Source organism: Phacochoerus africanus, chromosome 2 (genome assembly GCF_016906955.1).
Source record: "Phacochoerus africanus isolate WHEZ1 chromosome 2, ROS_Pafr_v1, whole genome shotgun sequence".
Classification (NCBI taxonomy): domain Eukaryota; kingdom Metazoa; phylum Chordata; class Mammalia; order Artiodactyla; family Suidae; genus Phacochoerus; species Phacochoerus africanus.
This window is the reverse complement of record NC_062545.1, coordinates 131,814,960-131,838,072: the sequence shown is the minus strand read 5'-3', so window position 1 is coordinate 131,838,072 and position 23,113 is coordinate 131,814,960. Positions and strand designations below refer to the sequence as shown.

The window sequence follows — 23,113 nt, the reverse complement described above, 5'->3', positions numbered from 1 at the left end:
CTCTTGCTTTTTTTTCTCTCTCAAAATGAATATTCATACATCTTTATAGGCAAAACCCATACACTGAAGTAATTTTTTTTTTTTCTATTTTCTGCTATGGCTTTAATATCCTTACTATCTACAAACTAGGCTTTTAGAAATTTGGTTGGTTAGGGTGACAGTTAGTTCTCAGTCAGATGGGGCCTGCTTGTTCCAGAAGCTACTCTGGCATATTTTCAAATATACCTCCCAACCCTTCTCCCCTCCCACCTCTCGTTGTTTATTGTCATTAGTGATGATGAATATAGGTAGAAGTATGCTGGCTGCCTCAGATTTGCTAAGACAGAAAACTAGTCAAGAACAATTGAGTTAGGGGGTTAATATATGATTTGTTATAAGGAGAGATGTGCGCTGACTTTGGAGCAAGAAGATAACTAGCTGGGAGTTCTCTTGTGGCACAGAGGCTTGCATCATTACTGTGACTAGGATTTGATCTCTGGCCCAGGAACTTCTGTGTGCCACGGGTGCAACTACAAAAAAAAAAAAAAGATAGCTAGCTAATTGATGGGGGGGTAGGGGGAAGGATACAGGGAGGTTATCAAAGTTTCCTATCCAGGAGTTCCTGTCCTGGCTCAGTGGTTAATGAACCTGACTAGTATCCATGAGGACATGGGTTCGAACCCTGGCTTTGCTCACTAGGTTGGGGATTTGGCGTTGCCATGGGCTGTGGTGTAGGTTGAAGACACGGCTCAGATCCCAAGTTGCTATGGCTGTGGTGTAGGCCAGCAGCTCCAGCTCCAGTACAACCCCTAGCCTGGCAACCTCCATGTGCCACGGGGGCAGACCTAAAAAGGCAGAAAGACCTAAAAAAAAAGTTTCCTATCCAGGAAAAAGTCCATTTGTTAGGAGGAACAGAGTCCTAAATTATGTAGTTCAGAGTCCTTTTTAGAAACAGGGTGCCTCTCGTGCAAACAGCTGCACCTAGATAAGAAATAAGAAGAAAGCCTAAATTTTCACTTGTTACCAGTAAAAATCGTTAGAAACCAAGAAAACCCTTTCTTCATTGTTCAGAATTGAATATAACTACATTTGTCAAAGCACAGAAACAGCTGAATTATGTTCTAATACACTCTGCATAAGAAAGAATGATTATTTTAAAAAGCGTCATGTACAATCTTGTTTTTTTAATGATTTTTATTTTTTCTGTTATAGTTGGTTTACAGTCTTCTGTCAGTTTTCTACTGTACAGCAAAGTGACCCAGCATGAATAGTCTTGTTGTCAACATTTTTGAGAAATAAAAGCATTTGGCCCAGCCCTGTAGTTCAGCACCTTTCACACCTGTTTTTTCTTCTCTAGAACTCTCAGCCTTCCTGGATGTGTTTTATGCTCCAGTGTACCTCTTCAGAGATTGTGGTATCTTGAGCTTTTCTTCCTCTCCATTTTTCCCCTACTTTCTTTTTTTCTGAAGCTTCTTCTCTTTCTTTCTTATCCTATCTGATCTTTTGGGCTCTTTACTTTGATCTAGTTGTACTTGAATTCCTAGTCGTTATCACTTGCTATTAATTTTTATTGATAGAACATTTTGAAAAGATAAAACTTTTAGTTAAAATTCACTCAGTAATAACTTTTCCAGGAAGTTGGTCTAGGTACCCAAGAGCCTTTTTTTTTTTTTTTTTTGCTTTTTAGGGCTGTACCTGCAGCATATGGAGGTTCCCAGCCTAGGGGTCAAATCTGAGCTACAGCTGCCAGCCTCCATCACAGCTTAGGGCAATGCCACATACTTAACCTACTGAGTGAGGCCAGTGATCAAACCCTAGTCCTTATGGACACTAGTCTGGTTTGTTAACCCCTGAGCCACAACCGAAACTCTACCTCTTGAAAGTTTAAAATATAAAACCACTATATTTGAAACAAATGTTGACAGATTTTATTACATATAATTTTTTAACTGATTTAGTCATGATTATGAATGGCAGTTCTTGTACTATGAGATAATGACTTCCAAAATACTGAGCTGTGTGGTACTGATTTTTACATCTCTTCTCTCCTGCCCCTTAACATAGGTAAGCAGTGGCCATTGTTCTCATCTCTGGTAATCTGCTCTACTTCCAACTTCCTGCCTTTGATCTGATTTGGCATCAGGAAACCAGGAAGCCCCATAGAGTTTAGGTTTGAGTACACTGCTTTATTTTTTATTTATGTATTTATTTTTTGTCTTTTTAGGGCCACTCCTGCAGCATATGGAGGTTCCCAAGCTAGGGGTCTAATCAGAGCTGTAGCCACCAGCCTACACCACAGCCACAGCAACGCCAGATCCGAGCCATGTCTGCAACCTACACCACAGCTCATGGCAATGCTGGATCTGTAACCCACTGTGCAAGGCCAGGGATTGAACCCACGACCTCATGGTTCCTAGGATTAAACCCACAGCCCAAGTTGCCATTGTGTTTCAGTGGTAATGAACCTGACTAGTATCCATGAGGACTTGGGTTTGATCCCTGGCCTTGCTCAGTGGGTTAAGGATCCTGCATTGCCACAATCTGTGATGTAGGTTGCAGACTCAAATCAAATCTGGCATTGCTGTGGCTGTGGCTTAAGCCAGCAGCTGCAGCTCCAATTTGACCCCTAGGCTGGGAACTTCCATATTCTTCAGGTATGGCCCTAAAAAAAACAAACCCTATGCCACAGCAGTGACTCAAGCTGCTGCAGTGGCAACACTGGATCCTTAACCTGCTGCACCACAAGAGTGCTCTCTCGAGTACTCTGCTTTAGTTAAATTTAACAGTAGCTGTTTGGATTGCTTATAAGCCTTTTTTTTTTTTTATGTAATACGTCAGATTTCTTTGTTCTTGGCTATGTAGATTACCATACAGTGCACTCATTTATCTAGATACCAAGAATTTGGGAGAATAAAGTGATTTTATGGACTTTTTTCTTAAACTTGTGTACAATAAATCTGATACTTCCTACCCAAACAGCAAAGTACTGATTATATTTTACATTTTTTTGTGTCATTTCTGTTTCACTTTTGTTTTTATCTCCCTGACCAGACCGTAAGTTTTTATGATTGAGTGTAGGGATTCTCTACATTTTCCAGTTAAATGTATATGATTGCCTCGTGATAAAATACAGTGGTGTCCTTTGTATTTTGTCTGATTAATTACACAGTAATTTATTTCTTTTAAGAGAAAACTTAGCTGTTCGTCATGTTCTTTAGGCTGATATTTGCATTTACTCTTCAACTCTGCCGACCCTGTTCCACCTTCGGGATGTGGAGGGGGTACACCTAAATCTGGAACCAAGCGCTCTTCACATACCTCTTTGTTGGCCACTGTCAGGATCTAGAATAATAACTACAGAACCTTTTTTTTTTCTTTTTTTTTTTGCTTTCTAGGGCCGCACTTGCGGCATATGGAAGTTCCCTGGCTAGGGGTCAAATCAGAGCCACAGCTGCGGGTCTACACCACAGCCACAGCAATGCCAGGTCCTTAACCCACTGAGTGAGGCCAGAGATCCAACCCGCATCCTCATGGATACTAGTTGGATTCATTACTGCTGAGCCACAGTGGGAACTTCCACTACAGAACCGTTTTGCCAGTTGCTTTAAGTTAGCACTATTTTATATAGAATCCTACAATTTTAAAACTCCAATAAGTCACAGAGATTATTTGCTTGCTTGTTTCAGAATAAGAAAACAGAGGCTCACAGAAGTTCTGGTTTCCTTTTCCCATCAAAAGAGAGTACCCTGCATTTATATAGAACTTCGCAGTTTCTGATGTGCTCTAAACATCTTTTATTCTGTCTCCTTTGTGTCTCCTACTACCCTGATAGGTGGTCAAAACAGTATTATTATTCCTGCTTTACAGATAAGGAAACAGTCTCAGGTTGAAAGCTTGGGCTTTATTCAAGTTCTTTCAACCTCTAATCCTATAGTTTATCACTGGCCCAGCTATTCTTCTTGAACCCTACTTATCTCAAAGTATTTTCGTTTCACCGTAAATTCATTTTAGGAGTAAATGGGCTACAGTGTTTGGGGATTTTTTTGTGGGGGGAGGGGGTTGGCCACACCCAGGCGTATGGAAGTTCCTGGGCCAGGGATTGAATCCAAGCCATAGCCGAGACCTCTGCCACAACACCAGAACCTTAACTCATTATGCCAGGCTGAGGATGGAACCTACGCCTCCACAGTGACCCAAGCCACTGCAGTCAGATTCTTTTTCTTTTTCTTTTTTTTTTTTTTGGCTTTTTAGGGTGGCACCTGAGGATATGGAAGTTCCTGGGCTAGGAGTCAAATCAGAGCTACAGCTGCTGGCCTACGCCACAGCCACAGCAACACGGGATCCCTACCCCACTGATCCAATAGGCCAGGGATCAAACCCGCAACCTCATGGTTACTAGTCGGATTTGTTTCCACTGTGCCACAACCAAAACTCCTATAGGTAGATTCTTTACCCACTCCACCACAGTGGGAACTCCCCACAGTGGTTTGTACTCTGGATCCTGAGACCTAGAATATGATTTTCCTTGCCCATTAGAGATAACCTCTCTGAAATGTTGAAGTTTCTTTGCCTTTTTGCTTCTAGGATACTCAAAATACTCAGCATCTCAATGCTACCCAAGTCCAAAGCAGCCACTCCCCAACCCTTGTTCCTTTTTGTCTTTCAGCTGAGTGCAAGGAAAACCCTCTGCTTCCCAGGGGAGGGACCAGGTTATAACAACCCATACTCACTTCTGGCACAGGGTTGTGTAGTACTTCCAGCCCTCCTTGTATCGTTAGATAATTGCTGTCCCTTAGAATATCTGTTGTAGTGGTCAGAGTAATTTATTAGTTAAGAAAACATCTTCTAGAGTTCCCACTGTGGCACAGTGGGCCCAGCGGCGTCTCTGCAGTGCCAGGATGCAGGTGGCCCAGCACAGTGGGTTAAGGATCTGGTGTTCTCACAGGTGCTTCGTAGATCACAACTGCAGCTGCTTTGATCTGATCCCTAGCCCAAGAACTCCATATGCTATAGGACAGCCAAAAAAAAGAAAAAAAGATGGATTTCCCTTTGTGGCTCAGCAGTAACGAACCTGACTAGTATCCATGAGGGTGCGGGTTTGAGTCCTGGCCTTGCTCGGTGGGGATTCAGTGTTGCCATGGGCTGTGGTGTAGGTCCCAGATGTGGCTCGGATCCTGAGGGGCTGGGGCTGGGGTATAGGCCAGCGGCTATAGCTTCGATTCTACCCCAGCCATATGCTGCATGTTTGGCCCTAAAAAGACCAAAAAAAGAAAACATCTTTCTTCTAGTCACTGTTTTAGGTTTTCTTCACTGCATGTATACAGAACATTTCCCTGGCATTGTGCGCAGGCCTGCGTAGGTGTAGGGAAAGCAGGAGTCCTGACTGACAGTGGATCCGTTACCTTTCCCAGATTGTTTTTGAGCAGCTCTCTGTTGAGGGATGCTCTGACCTCTGCACTCAGATGCAGATTAGCAGGCACTCATTTTCTTATTCTTGCCTTCTGTGTGGTGCCTTTCCGAGTACTTTTAAGGTCACAACAGAGCTTGGCTTTCAGTGGAGCAATAGTTCGCAAAACAAATCAAGAAAAGCCAGCTCATTTCCTCTACTTTCTGCTGGATAGGGAAAGCTTAAGAGCATCTCTTTAATTCTGTCCTTTACAACTTAGATTCCATTTACTACCACTCTCTGGCAACAAAAGAATTTGCTTTCTTTCTGTCTTAGGGTCAACAGAATAAGGCATTTGCAGGAATAGGTGAACAATCTCTGGGCTAATGGCTGGATTAAGATATTTATATGTCAGTTTTGCCTTCTACAAGCCTTAATCATCTCCTTTATGGTTTATTAGATTCTGTCATCTCGAGAGAAGATGTCTGTGTGCTTAGACCAAAAGATATTCAGGAGTTGCCATCATAGCTCAACAGAAAACATCTGACTAGTATTCATGAGGGCACAGGTTCTATCCCTGGCCTCGATCAGTGGGTTAAAGATCTGGCATTGCTGTGAGCTATGGTGTAGGGCAGCGGCTACAGGTCCAATTCAACCCCTGGCCTGGGAACCTCCGTATGTGGAAGGTGCAGCCCTAAAAAGACAAAAAAAAGAAAATCAGAAACTTCTGGTTTATAGGAAAATGTAAAAGATTACAAATGTGATCTATTGTCTGGGGGGGGAATCTTGTGGGAGATTATCAGAACCTATTTGAGTCTCTTTCACTTAAATAGGAATAATAATGAGACTGGTCTCCAAATTTTAGGTGATTATCTTTGGGTGGTAGAAACACAGGTGGATTTGGTTTTTGTTTAACATTAAAAATACTTTCAGGGTTCCCTGGTGGCTCATTGGGTTAAGGTTCTGGCATTGTCACTGTTGTGGTCCAGGTTTGATTCCTAGCCTGGGAATCAAACCTCTGCATGCTGTAGGCACAGCCCAAAAAACAAAACTCTATTTTTCCCAAGTTTAATATAATAAACATAAATTGTTCTTTTTTTTTTTTTTGTCTTTTTGCCTTTTCTGGGGCCGCTCCTGTGGCATGTGGAAATTCCCAGGATAGGGGTCTAATCGGAGTTGTAGCCACCGGCCTGTGCCAGAGCCACAGCAATGCAGGATCCAAGCCTAATCTGCAACCTACACCACGGCTCACGGCAATGCCGGATCGTTAACCCACTGAGCAAGGCCAGGGATCAAACCCGCAACCTCATGGTTCCTAGTCAGATTTGTTAACCACTGAGCCACAACGGGAACTCCAAATTGTTCTTAAAATTAGATTTTAAAGAACTTTTTAAATAAAATTAAGGTGCTTTTTTTTTTTTTTTTTTGGCTGCATGCATGAGATAATGGAAGTTCCCAGGCCAGGGATCAAATTTGAGCCACACCTGCAATCTATACCACAGCTGTGGCAACTCTGGATCCTTAGCCCACTGCACTGGGCTGGGGATTAAACCTGAGCCACCCAGAGACAACTCCTGAATACCTAATCTGCTGTGCCACAGCAGGAACTCTCAAGACACTTTTTAGAAAGTAAATATACAAGTAGCTTATTCTTTTCTCTTGGTATTGAAAAATATATTAATAAGAAATTTTATTTTTTGTTTATTTTCTTTTTCTTTTTAGGGTCACACTCGTGGCATATGGGGGTTCCCAGGCTAGGGGTCGAATCAGCTACAGCTGCTGGCCCACGCCACAGCCATGGCAATGCAGGATCCAAGCCGGGTCTGCGATGTACACCACAGCTCACAGCAATGCTGGATCCCCGACCCACTGAGTGAGGCCAGGGATCAAACCTCATGGTTACTAGTTGGATTTGTTTCCAATGTGCCACAATGGGAACTCCAAGAAATTTTATTTTTTAAAGTTACCTACATTATTAAAATTCCCGTAAAACCTGTCACATAGTGAGTTTGGTTGTTTGCCATTGGCATGACAGACCCTATTGAGTCAGCCTCATGGGAAGTGAGGCAGCTTTGTCATCTCATTTCTTTAGAAAATTATTGGAAGGAGAAACAAGGTCCCATTCCTACATTGAGGTTCAGCCAGGAAAGCCCTTGTTAAATAGGAACATTTTACTTTTTCTATTTTCACTCTTATCTTTCTTCCTTCTCCCCCAAGGGATAAGTATCATAGGCTATAGATGACAGTTGCTAAGCTTAGGCAATGGCAGATTGAAGCAGATAGACGGTGAAAGGATAAGGAAGCCAGATAGCTTTCTAGTACCTCCTGAATGGAGTTCACCTGAGTGACTTCACATTTAGGCCACTTTTGCTCTCATAAACACTCCCCCTCCCCCCAACCCCAGGAGTTTAGAATTTGACTCTGTTGCACATGAGAGACCCAGATCTGCTGGCAAAAAAAGACCTAGCCGCTTTAACACACATGTGACCCTTGGTAGCTCAACCTTTATGCTCTCAGGCTTTTCGTATTTCCATTGGGTAGAAGTACAAAGAGATTCCTTTATACAAAGAAGGGACTTCTGTACAAAGAAGTCCAGAAAGACACTAAGAGATGGATCATGCCCATGTTCATAACCAAACTATAAATATTGACTATTATGTGCATAGTTGTGCTATTTTTTATAACTAAAGCCAATGCAGAAGATGTTTTATACATTATTGCCTCTTATAATATCTGTATTATCATCATAGGAAGTTGATATATTTTAGTGACGTTAACCACAAGATTAAACTTGGTGTCCTTTTGCATTCTTTCAAAATGACCAAAAAATTATCTCCTTGGAGTTCCCATCGTGGCTCAGCAGTAATGAACTCAGCTAGTATCCATGAGGACATGGATTCTATCCCTGGCCTCACTCAGTGGGTTAGGGGTCTGGCATTGCTGTGAGCTGTGGTGTGGGCCACAGAGGAGCCTCAGATCTGGCATTGCTATGGCTGTGGCCTTCAGCTGTAACTCTGGTTTAATTTCTAGACTGGGAACTTCCATATACCACAGGTGTGGCCCTAAAAAGACCAAAAAAAAAAAAAAAGAAGAAGAAATTGCTATTGATTAACGTAATATATCATTTAAAAAAATTTTTTTATGCCGCACCCATGGCATGTGGAAAGCTCCAGGGCCAGAGCTTCAACCTACACCACAGCGGCAACACTGCCAGCTCCTTAACCAACTGGAATCCACCAGGGATCACAGTGTTCGCCTCCACAGAGACAGGCCAGATCACTGACCCACTGCGTCATAGAAGAAACTCCTGTGTCATTCTGGGTTTTTGTTTGTTTTTCTTTTTCTTTTTTTTTTGTCTTTTGTCCTTTTTAGGGCCACACCTGTGGCATATGGAGGTTCCCAGGCTAGGGGTCTAAATCGGAGCTGTTGCTGCCGGCCTACGCCAGAGACACAGCAACGCTAGACCCAAGCCATGTCTGCAACCTATACCACAGCTCACAGCAATGCCAGATCCTTAACCCACTGAGCGAGGGATCAAACCCGCAACTTCATGGTTCCTAGCTGGATTCGTTTCCGCTGCACCATGGTGGGAATTCCTGTTTGTTTTTCTTTTTAAGACTATATCTGTAGCATATAGAAGTTTGCAAGCTAGGGGTTGAATCAGAGCTGCAGCTGCCTGTCTATGCCACAGCCACACCAACACCAGATATGAGCTGCATCTTTGACCTGTGCCACAGCTTGTGGCAATGCCAGATCCTTAGCCCACTGAGTGAGGCCAGGGATTGAACTGGCATCATCTCATAAATTATGTCATGTTCTTAACCTGCTGAGCCACAATAGGAACTCCCCTAATATGTCATTCTTGAACATGTGGCTGTTTTATTTTCACTTGTCCCTTCTTCCTAGCTCCTGAGCACAAAAATAAAGTGGCAATTAAAATAAGTAAATTAAAATGAAAAATCAGAAGATTAAAGTAGTACCCTTTTACTTTATCTTATCAAGGTCAATTAACAGGCTGTGGTTCTTCAGAATAGCTCATCTGGAATATTTCTAAGATGGAAACCTCATCAGAACTACTCCTCCACCCACATCCCCCAACAAAACCCAAAATAAATTACTTCTGATCTTAGCTATTATAAGGTAGGAGATGAATTTATGGTCACATTATAGAAGGAGCAAAGACTTGTTAAATATTAGATGAAGAAATTTTATGTTAATACCAGGTTTCTAATTTAATCTGTGATGCTGGAAAGGTGAATATTATGTTTAGAGTATAAAATAAAGTTTCCAAGTAAAGTATTTTTCACCAAAGATCATTCTCCTAAATTGACAAGTTAAAATATCAAAGGAGGAGGTATGGTTTAATGTAACTAAATGGTCTTTGTGACTTCTTTAAAAATGACTTTACGGTCTTTTGACCTTGTAATTAAAGTGGTTGATGAAGGGAGTTCCTGTCTTGGCTCAGCAGAAATGATCTGACCAGCATTCATGAGGATGCAGGTTCGATCCCTGGCCTCGGTCAGTGGGTTAAGGATCCGGGATTGCTGTGGCTGTGGTGTAGGCCGGCTGCTATAGCTCCGATTCGACCCCTAGCCTGGGAACCTCCATATGCCACAGGTGCGGCCCTAAAAAAATTTTTTTTTAAATAAAATTAAATGCTTGATGAAGATGTTTTTTTTTTTTTTTTTTGGTTTTGGAATGATTAACTGTGTATTGGCTGCCTGTTACTTTAATAATACAAATTGCGTGTTCCTTATGTTTAGGCTAGATGTATGGGATCTCCTATTTATGATCTGATTTAAACATTATGTTGCAGTATAGCATATGAAGGTTTTTTTGTTTTTTGTCTTAATTTTTTTTGTCTTTTTAGGGCCACACCTGTTGTATATGGAGGTTCCCAGGCTAGGGGTCGAGTCGGAGCTATAACTGCCAGCCTGTGCCAGAGCCACAGCAACACCAGATCCGAGCTGTGCCTGCGACCTACACTACAGCTCACGGCAACGCCAGATCCTTAACCTATTGAACGAGACCAGGGATCGAACCCACAACTGCATGGTTCCTAGTTGGATTCATTTCTGCTGCACCATGATGGGAACTCCAATATATGAAGTTTTTTTAAGAAAAGATATGGAGTTCCCATTCTGGCACAAGGAGATTGGCACAATCCTGCAGCACCTCAACATAGGTTCAATCCCAGCCTGGTACAGTGAGCTACAGGATCCAGGCTTGCCACAGCTATGGCATAGGCCGAAACTGTGTCGCGGATCTGATCCTTGGCCCGGGAACTTCATATTCCACAGTGCTAAATAAAAATAAAATAAATAAATAAAAATTAAAAATAAATAATAAATAAAAAATTTAAAAAGATACACACATATGTATTTTCTTAATGATGTATTTCCTGTCTCCTTAGAGTTGGTACCATTGTTACCATCCATGCCAAAGAGTGGCCTTCATCCTTTTCTCCCTATGTTTTCTGCAATTTGCTCCTACTAACAATCTTTATGCCCTGCCTTCCTGGTACCCATTCCAGAGCTAAATCATGCTCTTTGTGCTGAAACCCAGGCATACCAACCTCTATTACTACCCTCTCTGCCACAGGAAACATTAGAAGCTGTTTTCTGTGCCACATGAGTTTGTGTAGGTTTTTTTGGTTTTTGGGTTTTTTTGGCTGCACCCACTGCATATGAACATCTCTGGGCCAGAGGTCAAATCTGAGCTGCAGCTGCAACCTGTGCCATAGCCGCAGCAATGCCAGATCCTTAACCTGCTCTACCACAGCAGGAATTCCCCAACACAATATTAACTCAGTTGACTTTCCATTATGGTGAAATATTTGTTTTCCTTTGACAAAAAATGTATTAATTAAATTCTCTGTTTATTGTGTCAGTTATCTACTGTCTTTAAGAAATTGCAAACTGCAAGTTATGAAGTTGTAACCAAGGTTCCACAAATCCATATCTTTCTCCATATGAAGTATATTTGTTTTGGATCTAAAGCAATAGAGACTGTTGTAATTATTTTGATGAATGTTAGAAACTCAACTTTTGAATCTTCCAGCTTTTCCCAATGAAGTCCCTGTTTCAATTTTTCTTTTTCTCCTTTTCTCCTTGTAGTGGACTTTTGGGAGCAATAAAAATAAGAAAAAAGGAAAAGCCAGAAAAATAGAGAAGAAAGGAACCATGAAGAAACAGGCCAACAAAACTGCTTCCTCAGGCAGTTCGGACAAAGACACTTCAGCTGAGAGCTCAGCCCCTGAGGAAGGTGAGTCAAGTGGTCCAGACCTGAGAGTGAGCTCTTATTAGCTTGAAGCTGCAGAGTCAGAAATAGAGAGGAAAGGTGCCTGCAATATAGCATGACCTCTGCCTTTACTGCAGGGGTCTGTAATCTTTTCAATGGTCATGGATCTGTTGAGAATCTGAGTGAAATAAAAATACATACAATGCCAAAGCATTTTTGAGGCCCTTGAAACTCATTCAGGAAACCCATGAGATCCTGTGTTAGAGTTCATTCACCTTACCTTGAGTGCCTTCCCTTTCACTTTTCTTAGCTATTCGTTGAGTGACCAAGGAGGGAAATCCTTGAACCAGATACAAAACTCACTAAAAAAATGTTCTTGTTTTGGAATCAGAATTTTGCTAACACTAGCTTGAAAGTGAATTGTTCTAGGACTAAAATGGTAAACTTTACATTTCTTTTAAGAAATTATATTTATATACAACCTGGCTTATATAGAATTGGCCTAACCTGTGTTTTAAGCACATGCCTGTGAATGTGAGCTCAAACTGAATCAAGATCAGAATAGCTGGTTTAACTACTCAGTCATAATATATACTGCTTTTTTCTATCACTCTTTGTCCTACCAAGATACAATTTCATTGGCAATTCACTAACCAGTTTAATACTCATTAAAACAGGAGTTCCCGTCATGGCGCAGTGGTTAACGAATCCGACTAGGAACCATGAGGTTGCGGGTTCGGTCCCTGCCCTTGCTCAGCGGGTTAACGATCCGGCGTTGCTGTGAGCTGTGGTGTAGGTTGCAGACGTGGCTCGGATCTTGCGTTGCTGTGGCTCTGGCGTAGGCCGGCGGCTACAGCTCCGATTCAACCCCTAGCCTGGGAACCTCCATATGCCGCGGGAACGGCCCAAGAAATAGCAACAACAACAATAAAAAGACAAAAGACAAAAAAAAATACTCATTAAAACATTGATTTTTTAAAAAAAAGCCAGACGTTCCCTTGTGGTACAGTGGGTCAAGGATCCAGCACTGCTACAGTCCAGCTGCAGTCCAGGTTTGATCCCTTGCCCTGGAACTTCCACGTGCTGCAGGTGCAGCCAGGAAAAAAAAAAAAGCCAGTTAATAAATGTAGAAGAAATTATAGTTAGAAAATCACCATTTCCTACCATCGTGGTAATAACTGATTTACTTAAGAGTTATCAACAAGTGTTTAAAACCACTAGATAGCAGTTTGTTGGGGAACAAAATGTTTACACAGTCTCAGAGTATCTCCCTGTACTCAATAACTATGAATGAGAAAGGCGCCTTTACAAAGGAGACATCTGGGGACATAAGTTATCCAAATTAATACCGCTAGTAATAGAAGAACCAGATGTCAGGTGCTTCCTGATGCGGTACTTTGAAAAGGACACAGTCACTTATGGGGTATTCTTGCCAGAAATTTGTAACCTGAGTAATTTCTTTTTTTTTTTTGCCTTTTTGTCTTTTGCCATTTCTTGGGCCACTCCCTCGGCATATGGAGGTTCCCAGGCTAGGGGTCCAATCGGAGCTATAGCCAACAGCCTACGCCAGAGCCACAGCAACTCAGGATCCGAGCCACATCTGCAAACTACACCACAGCTTAACCCACTGAACAAGGCCAGGGATTGAACCCATAACCTCATGGTTCCTAGTCCGTTTTGTTAACCACTGAGCCATGACAGGAACTCCCATGTAACCTGAATAATGTCTAACCAACCAAATTTGGAGGATATTTAATAACTATAGATATTTAAAATTAAGTTAGTTAAATAAAGAGTAAATATTAAAATTTGAGTTTTTCAGAGTTCCTATTGTGGCTCAGTGGTTAACAAACTCAACTAGTGTCCATGAGGATGCAGGTTCGATCTGTGGCCTCACTCAGTGGGTTAAGGATCTGGCGTTGCAGTGAGCTGTGGTGTAGGCACAGATGCTGCTCAGATTCTGGCGTTGCCGTGAGCTATGGTGTAGGTCACAGAGGCGGCTCAGATCCTGAGTTGCTGTGGCTGTGGTGTAGGCCAGCAGCTGCAGCTCTGATTCAACTCCTAGCCTGGGAAGCTCCATATACTGTGGGTACAGCCCTAAAAAGACAAAAGACCAAAAAAAAAAAAACAAAATTTGAGTTTCTCGGTTTCACTGGCTACACTTCAGTTGCTCAGTAGCCACATGTAGTGGCTTCCATTCAGATAGAGAATAGTTTTATCATTACCTCACAGAATTCTGTTAGCTGATTTTTCAGGCTTACACTCTTCAAAAATTTAGTGGCATAAAAGACAAAAGCTGTTACAGATTAAGGATACTAGAGAAACTCAGCAACTAAATGCAATGTGTAATTCTAGATTGGGTCCTCTGTTGGGGAAAAAGTGGCTGTAAAGGACTGTCTTAGAACAGTTAATGAAAATTGAATATATGGACTATATGTCAGATAGTGGTATTTCTTAAATGTTAAGTTTCCTGAGTTTGATCATTGTATACTTTGTTATGTAAGAAACTGTCCTTTTTACAAGAAGTATTTAAAGGTGAAAGATTACCATCTCTGCAACTATAATTTTTATAGATTATAAAAATTCAGAGTTCCCATCGTGGCTTAGTGGCAATGACCTCGGCTAGTATCCATGAGGACGTGGGTTCGATCCCTGGCCCTGCTCAGTGGGTTAAGGATCCAGCATTGCTGTCAGCTGTGGTGTAGGTTACAGATGCAGCTCAGATCTCACATTGCTGTGTCTATGGCATAGGTCAGCAGCTGCATCTCCAATTCAGCCCCTAATTGGGACCTTCTATATGCTGCAGGTGTAGCCGTAAAAAGACACACACACACAAAGGTATACCTTATTTTATGTATGTGGACAAGAAAGTAAATTGGCAATGTTAACAATGAATGAACCTAAGTAAAAGATGTATGGGAGTCAAATTATTCTTGCAGCTTTTTTCACTGTCTGCAATTTTTTCTTACTCTTTTTTTTTTTCCTTGCAGCACCTGTGACATGAGCAAGCTCTGGGGCCAGGGATTAAACCCACACCACAGCAGCAACCCAAGCCATTGCAGTGGCAATGCCAGATCCTTAACCCACTATGCCACAAAAGAACTCCTCCATAATTTTTCAGAAAAAAATGTTAAAAAAGATGTTGGTTTCTTAATCCAACCTAAGTTTCTAATATCTTTTTTTTTTTTATTTCCCCCAACACACTTTTTTTCCACTGTACAGCATGAGGACCCAGTTATACATACATGTATACATAATTTTTTCTCCCACTGTTGTGCTCCGTTGTAAGTATCTAGACATAGTTCTCAGTGCTACACAGCAGGATCTCCTTGTTAATCCATTTCAAAAGCAATGGTTTGCATCCGTTAACCTCAAGCTCCATCCCCCCCCACCCCCCGGCCCGGGGCAACCTAAGTTTCTATAACCTGTGTTTGCATTTGCCAAAGGCAGACCAAGGACTTTCCCAAGGGAGGTGAGATGGCCATATTCCACCTCACCTAGGAGAGCCAAGAGGTATGAACACTGGGCTCTTGACTTTTGCAGCATCACCTTATCTTGTGTTTGGGCCTTTGTTGCAGGTGAAGTGTCAGATTCTGACAGCAATAGCTCCTCCTCCAGTTCGGATTCAGACTCTTCCTCAGAAGATGAGGAGTTCCATGATGGCTATGGAGAAGACCTCATGGGAGATGAGGAAGATAGGGCTCGTCTGGAACAGATGACAGAAAAAGAGAGAGAGCAAGAGCTATTCAACCGCATAGAGAAGAGGGAGGTGCTGAAAAAAAGGTAAAGTGGTAGTTCCATAATGATAAAAGAATAATTTCATTTCCCAGAATTTACATTTGGAGTCCTGTCTTCACAGGCTTCAAGACTTAGAATTTGGAGTTCCCGTTGTGGTGCATCGGAAACAAATTCGACTAGGAACCATGAGGTTGCGGGTTCGATCCCTGGCCTTGAGTAGTGGTTTAAGGATCCACTGTTGCTGTGAGCTGTGGTGTAGGTCACAGATGCAGCTCAGGTCTGATGTTGCTGTGGCCATGAAGTAGGCTGGTAGCTGTAGCTCCGATTGGACTCCTAGCATGGGAATCCCCATATGCTGCAATTGCAGCACTAAAAAGACCAAAAAAAAAAAGAATTTCTCTTCGTTATTTACAAGTTCGGAATTTGTCCTTCTAGCATGCTTTTTGTATTGTTTTAAAAGCTCAAATGTTAAAATACTTTTTGATATACAAAGCTGCCTCAGTATTTTGCATTACTTTTGCCATATTTAAGTGGCAAAAGTTTTTCCTTATCTCCTATCAGAATTTCAAGGTAAAAATGAACTTGGCTTTTTATCTTAGGAAATCATATAATTCTCAGGACTAGGATCCCTTTCCTCCCTACCTAATATTGTGAAAGATACAGAGAAGCATTTTCTTTGGCAGCAGTTAGTTCCATTTCTTCTAGGAGCCTGTTTGTCCCTTCTGGAGACCATTTTAAGTCTGGTGAGTTATCCTAGACAAGAATGTTTGGCTTTCAGTCAGCAGCAAGTAATAGACATTTGTTTTGAGTGTATGTGCTTCCAAGGTTACCTGTGTTGGAACAAACAGGAAAAAAACTGTAGCAGAGTTGCCAGATGGTTAAGAATGACTTTTAAAATTTGTGTTTCTCAACTGTGGAGAGCATAATGAGGTTCTCATATATGGCCAATAGGGCCCTATGATAATCACAGAGTAGCTCAAGAGTAGTGGGTGACTTACTTCAAGCTTTGTTTTTATATTATTCACCTTATATGAATGAGGTAGTTGACTGATTATCAGTGACTTTTTTTAGTGATTGGAAGAATATTTACAGTGATGATAAGACAGAAGTCCAGAGCCATTCACAGAAAATTGAGATTTTTTAATAGCTCTTGTGTTTAGCTGAGTATAGTAACTCAGAAACTTGGTCTTTTTCACTTAATAAAGATCTTTATATTGGTCTCATTTGTTTAATCTTAATAATGACTTTTTAATGAAAATACCATTAGCATCCCGTTTTACAGTCAGCAGCACCAGTAGTGAGATGTCATTTTGGATCATTTTTGAACAAAAAAAAATTTTTAATGTAGGTGCAGGCAGCAAAAAAGGTAGCTTAGTTGTGGTAAAAAAACACTGACATTTTCCATCAGAAGGTCTAGGCTCAAGTCTGATTCACTGACCAGGTGATTTGAATTAGTCACTTACCCTCCTCCTGCCTTAGCTTCCTCCTTGGTAATTCTTGTAAGCCTCCACTAAGAGGATACATATGAGAACATAATGTAAATATAAGCTATTTACTGCTTTTGGAGTTCCTATTGTGGCTCAGTGGGTTAAGGATCCACCATTGGCGCAAGCTGTGGTGTAAGTCATAGATGCAGCTCGGATCTGGCATTGCCGTGGGTGCAGCCATTTTTTAAAGAAAAACTATTTACTTTTTTAGAAAAACTTTTTTGCTTTTTAGGGCCTCACCCACAGCATGTGGAAGTTTCCAGGCTAGGGGTCGAATCAGAGCTACAGCTGCTGGCCTACGCCACAGCCACAGCAACTCGGGATCTGAGCCGCGTCTGTGACCTACAGCACAGCTCACAGCAGCCCAGACCCTTAACCCACTAAGTGAGGCCAGCGATTGAACCTGAAATCCCATGGTCCCTAGTCAGATTTGTTTCTGCTGCACCACGTTGGGAACTCCTATTTACTTTTTTATTTTATTTTATTTTATTTTATTTTATTTTTTTTTTTTTTTTTTGTCTTTGTTGTTGTTGTTGCTATTTCTTGGGCCGCTCCTGCGGCATATGGAGGTTCCCAGGCTAGGGGTTGAATCGGAGCTGTAGCCACCGGCCTACGCCAGAGCCACAGCAACGAGGGATCCGAGCTGCGTCTGCAACCTACACCACAGCTCACGGCAACGCCGGATCGTTAACCCACTGAGCAAGGGCAGGGACCGAACCCGAAACCTCATGGTTCCTAGTCGGATTCGTTAACCACTGCGCCACGACGGGAACTCCCTATTTACTTTTTTAAATTGAAGTATAGTTAATGTACAATGTTATATAAATTACAGGTGTGTAATATAGTGATTCACAATTTTTAAAGGTTATACTCTATTTATAGTTATTATAATAAAATATTGGCCATATTTCCTGTATTGTATATCTTTGTAGCTTATTTTATACATAATAGTTTGTACTCGTAATCCCCTACCTCCTATATCACCCCTCCCCACTTCCCTCTTCCCCACTGATTTGTTCTCTAGATGTGAGTCTGTTTCTCTTTTGTTAGGTTTGCTAGTTGTATTTTTTAGATTCCACATATAAGTGACATTATACACTATTTGTCTTTCTCTGATTTATTTCACTTAATATAATCCCCTCCAAGTCCATCCATGTTGTTACAAATGGCAAAATTCATTCTTTTTTATGACTGAAGGGTAGTCCATCCATTGTGTGTGTGTGTGTGTGTGTGTGTGTGTGTGTATAAAACATCTTTTTTTTCCTTATATCTTCTTTATCCATTTACAAATAGATAAAGGTTAGGTTGCTTCCATATCTTGGCAATTGTAAATAATGCTACTCTGAACCTTAGGGTGCATGTATCTTTGCTAATTAGTGTGTCTGGTGTTTTTCAGATATATACCCAAGAGTGAAATTGCTATGTCATTTGGTAGTTCTACTTTTAGGTTTTTTGAGAAACCTCCATACTGTTTTACATAGTGGCTGCACCAAATAATTTTCTCCACAGCCTTGCCAACATTTGTTACTTGAGTTCTTTTTGATGGTCAGCATTCTGACAGGTGTAAGGGATATCTCACTGTAGTTTTCGTTTGCATTTCCCTGATGATTAACAGTGTTGAGCATCTTTTCTTTTTTTTTTGCCATTTCTTGGGCCTCTCCCATGGCACATGGCTAAGTAGGGGTAGAATCGGAGCTGTAGCTATGGCACAGCCACAGCAATGTGGGATCTGAGCCGCGTCTGCAACTTACACCACAGCTCACGGCAACGCCGGATCCTTAACCCACTGAGTGGAGCCAGGGATCGAACCCACAACCTTATGGTTCCCAGTTGGATTCGCTAACCACTGAGCCACGACGGGAACTCCTGAGCATCTTTTCATGTGCCTGTTGGCCATCTGCATTTCCTTTTTGGAAAAATGTCCATTCAGGCCTTCTGCCCATTTTTAAATCAAGTTGGTTTTTGTTTTGGGGTTTGTTTTTTGGGGTTTTTTTTTTGTTTTTTTTTTTTGCTATTGAGTTGTATGAGCTGTTACATATATTTTTGCTATTAATTCCTTATCAGTCAGGTCATTTGCAAATATTTTCTCCCATTTGTTGGATTATCTTTTCATTTTGTAGATGATACCCTTTGCTTGCAAATGCTTTTAAATTTAATTAGGTCCAGTTTCTTTATTTTTGCTTTGATTTCCTTTGCTTTAGGAGACAGATCCAAAAAATATTGCTGTGATCTATCTCAAAGAGTGTTCTACCTATGATTTCATTTAGTTTTATGGTTTCTGGTCTTACATTTAGGTCTTTAGTGCCTTTTGAGTTTATTTTTGTATATAGTGTTAGCGAATGTTCTGATTTCATTCTTTTACATGTAACTGTCAAGTTTTCCCAGACCTAAGGTATTAACTTTCAAAAGTAACTTTTTGAGAAGTTTCTGTTGTGGTGCAGAGGAAACAAATCTGACTAGGAATCATGAGGTTGCAGGTTCAATCGCTGGCCTCACTTAGTGGGTTAAGATCCTGCGTTGCTGTGGCTGTGGTGTAGGCCGGCAGCTGTAGCTCAGATTCAACCCCTAGCCTGGGAACCTCCATATGCCGTGGGTGTGGCTCTAAAAAGCAAAAAAGTAAAATAAAATAAGTAACTTTTTGAGATATATTTCACATACCATAGGATCTATTGAAAGTGGTCAGTGGTTTTTTTATTTTTTGGTTTTGTTTGTTTCTTTGTTTTTCTGCTACCTCCGAGGCATATGGAAGTTGCCAGGCCATGGATCAAATCTGTGCATCATCTGAGACCTTCACCATAGCTGTGGCAATGCCAGACCCTTAACCTGCTGCACCAGGCCAGGGATGCACTGGGTCAGGGATCAAACTGGTACCTCCACAGAGATAAGCTAGTTCATTAAGCCACTACAGCACAGTGGGAGCTCCTCAGTGGTTTTTATTTTGTTTTATTTTGGCTGCATCTGTGGCATGTGAACTTTCCTGGACTAGGGATTTGATACCTGTACCACAGCAGTGACCGAGCCACTGCAGTGACAATACCAGATCCTTAACCTTCTTTGCCACCAGGGAACTCCTCGTGGCTTTTTATATATTGATAAAGTTATGTAGCTGTTGCCACAATTAATTTCATCACTTGGGTGGGTTGGGGGGGACTGTACTTATTTATTTATTTTTCTTTTTAGGGCCACACCGGCAGCATATAGAGGTTCCCAGGCTAGGGGTCAAATCAGAGCTATAGCTGTCGGCCTACACCACAGCCACAGCTATGTGGGATTGTGCTGCGTCTGTGGCCTACACAGACGCTTATGGCAATGCTGGATCCTTAACCCACTGAGCGAGGCCGGGGATTGAACCCACATCCTCATGGATCCTAGTTGAGTTGGTTAACTACTGAGCCAGGAAGGGAACTCCAACCCTGTACTTATTGGTAGTCAGTTTTCTATATTGCCTTTTAGCCTTAGGAAATCACTAACCTACTTTCCGTCTCTATAGATTTTCCTATTTCTGGACATTTTATATAAATGACTGGCCTCTTTGACTAAGCCTATTTTTGAAGTTCATCCATGTAGCATATATAAGTACTTCATTCCTTTTTGTGGAAGAATAATACTCAATTATATGTATATACCACGTTTTGTTTATCCATTTATCTGTTTGACATCTTTTTGCTGTTGTGAATAGTGCTACTATAAAGATTCATGTATAGGAGTTCCCATCGTGGCACAGTAGAAATGAATCTGACTAGGAACCGTGAGGTTGCAGGTTTGATCCCTGGCCCCGCTTAGTGGGTTAAGGATCCGGCGTTGGCTGTGAGCTGTGGTGTAGGTCGCAGACTCGGCTCAGATCTGGTGTTGCTGTGGCTGTGGTGTAGGCCGGCAGCTACAGCTCTGATTAGACCCCTAGTCAGGGAACGTCCACATGCCACAGGTGCGGCCCTAAAAGGGCAAAAGACAAAATAAAAATAAAGATTCATGTACAAATATTGTAGAATCTATTTTCGCTTCTTTTGGATATATACCTAAGAGTGGAGTTGCTGAGTCATATTGTAATTTTGTTTTAACTTTTTGAAAAACCACCAGACTGTTTTCCATAATAGCTGAACTGTTTTACACTCCCAACAGCAATGTATAAGAGATCCAGTTTCTCCACATCCTTGCCAATAGTTGTTATTTTTTCTTTTTTTTAATAATGGTTGTCCTGGTAAATGTGAAGTAGTATCTCATTGTGGTTTTGATTTGCTAATCTTTAGAATCTTTTCACATCCTTGTTGGTCATGTATATATCTTTGATAAAATGTCTGTTCAAGTTTTTTGCCCATTTTTTAACTATGTTATTTGTCTTTTTATTGTTGAGTTATAAGAATTCTTTTTATTTATTTTTTTGTCTTGTTGTTGTTGTTGCTATTTCTTGGGCCGATCCCGCGGCATATGGAGGTTCCCAGGCTAGGGGTCGAATTGGAGCTGTAGCCACCGGCCTACGCCAGAGCCACAGCAACGCGGGATCCGAGCCGCGTCTGCAACCTACACCACAGCTCACGGCAACGCCGGATCGTTAACCCACTGAGCAAGGGCAGGGACCGAACCCGCAACCTCATGGTTCCTAGTCGGATTCGTTAACCACTGCGCCACGACGGGAACTCCAGGAAGAATTCTTTATGTATTTGGTTCCTAGACTCTTACCAGATACATGATTTGTAGATATTTTCTCCCATTCTGTAGGTTGTGTTTTTCACTCTGAAATATTGTTTGATGTGCAAATTAAAAAAAATTTTTATAACATACAATAAATTTTTTTTCTTGCTTCAGCTTTTGGTATCATAGCTTAGACTCTAATGCCAAATCCATGGTCATGAGTATTTACCCCTATGTTATCTTGTAAGAGTTTTATAGTTTTAGGTTTTTTGTTTTTTTGTTTTTGTCTTTTTAGGGCCGCACCACCTGCTGCATATGGAGGTTCCCAGGCTAGGGGTCAAATTGGAGCTATAGCTGCCAGCCTACACCACAGCCACACCAATGCCAGATCCAAGCCACATCTGCGACCTACATACACCATAACTCACGGCAACGCCAGATCCTTAACCCACTGAGCGAGGCCAGGGATCAAACCTATGTCCTCATGGATACTAGTCATATTTGTTTCTGCTGAGCCATGATGGGAACTCCAGTGTTCTTGCTTTTGTCTTCTGTCTGTGCCTGTGGCATGTATAAGTTCTGGGACCAGGGATCAAACCCATGACCCAGCAGCAACCAGAGCCACTGCAATGACAATGCCAGATCCTTAACCCACTGTGCTACAAGAGAACTCCAGTTTTAGCTTTTATATTTAGATCATTGATCCATTTTGAGATCATTTTTTTGTATGTGTTGTGAGGTAGGGTTCCAACTTCATTCTTTGGCATGTAGCTATCCAGTTATCCCAGTACCACTTGTTGAAGCTGTTGTTCTTTCCTTTGTCTTGGCACTATTGTTGAAAATCAATTGCCCATGGATTTATGGATTTTTTTTGTTGACTTTTATTTCTGTTCCATTGATCATTATGTCTGTTGTTAAGTCAGTAACATATTGTTTTGTTTGTTTAGTTGGTTGGTTTTAGGCCACGCACACAGCATTTGAAAGTTCCTGGGCCAGGGATCAAAGCCAAGCCACAACAGTGACAATGCCAGATCCTTAACCCACTAGGCCACCAGGGAACTCCCCATACTATCTTGATTACTGTAGCTATGTAGTCAGTTTTTAACTTGGGAAGTGTAAGTCCTCTGAATTTGTTCTTTTTCAAAATTGTTTTTTTGTTTTGTTTCTGTGGGGGTTTTGGGGCCATGCCTGTGGCAAGCAGTAGTTCCAGGCCTGGAGTTCCCATTATACCTCAGTGGTAACAAACCCAACTAGTGACTATGAGGATGCTGGTTTGATTCCCTGGCCCCATTCAGTGGGTGAAGGATCCAGTGTTGCCGTGAGCTGTGGTGTAGGTTGCAGACGAGGCTTGGATCTGGTATTGCTGGTGCTGTGGTGTAGGCCGGCAGCTGTAGTTCTGATTCGATCCCTAGCCTGGAAACTTCCATATGCCCTAGATGTGACCCTAAAAAGCAAAACAACAAAAACGACAACAGAAAGTTCCCAGACCAAGGATTGAACCTACGCCATATCAGTGAAAATGCCAGATCCTTAACCCACTAAGCTACCAGGGAACTTGTTTTTTCAAAATTGTTTTGGCTATATGGGCCCTCTTCATTACCTTAAGAATTTTAGTATCACTCTGTCAATTTCTGTACCAACAAAAAGTAGCAGC

At 41.6% G+C, this 23,113-nt stretch overlaps 1 protein-coding gene across 1 annotated transcript in view; it reads left to right on the top strand.

Annotated features, from left to right (window-relative positions):
- RTF1 (RTF1 homolog, Paf1/RNA polymerase II complex component) overlaps window positions 1–23,113 on the top strand; it is a 55,893-nt gene that overhangs the window by 16,291 nt on the left and 16,489 nt on the right. Inside the window, exons 3-4 of the mRNA XM_047766662.1 lie at window positions 11,482–11,629; window positions 15,184–15,388. Of these exons, the coding sequence (XP_047622618.1) occupies window positions 11,482–11,629; window positions 15,184–15,388 (353 nt within the window). The remainder of the gene's footprint in view (window positions 1–11,481; window positions 11,630–15,183; window positions 15,389–23,113) is intronic.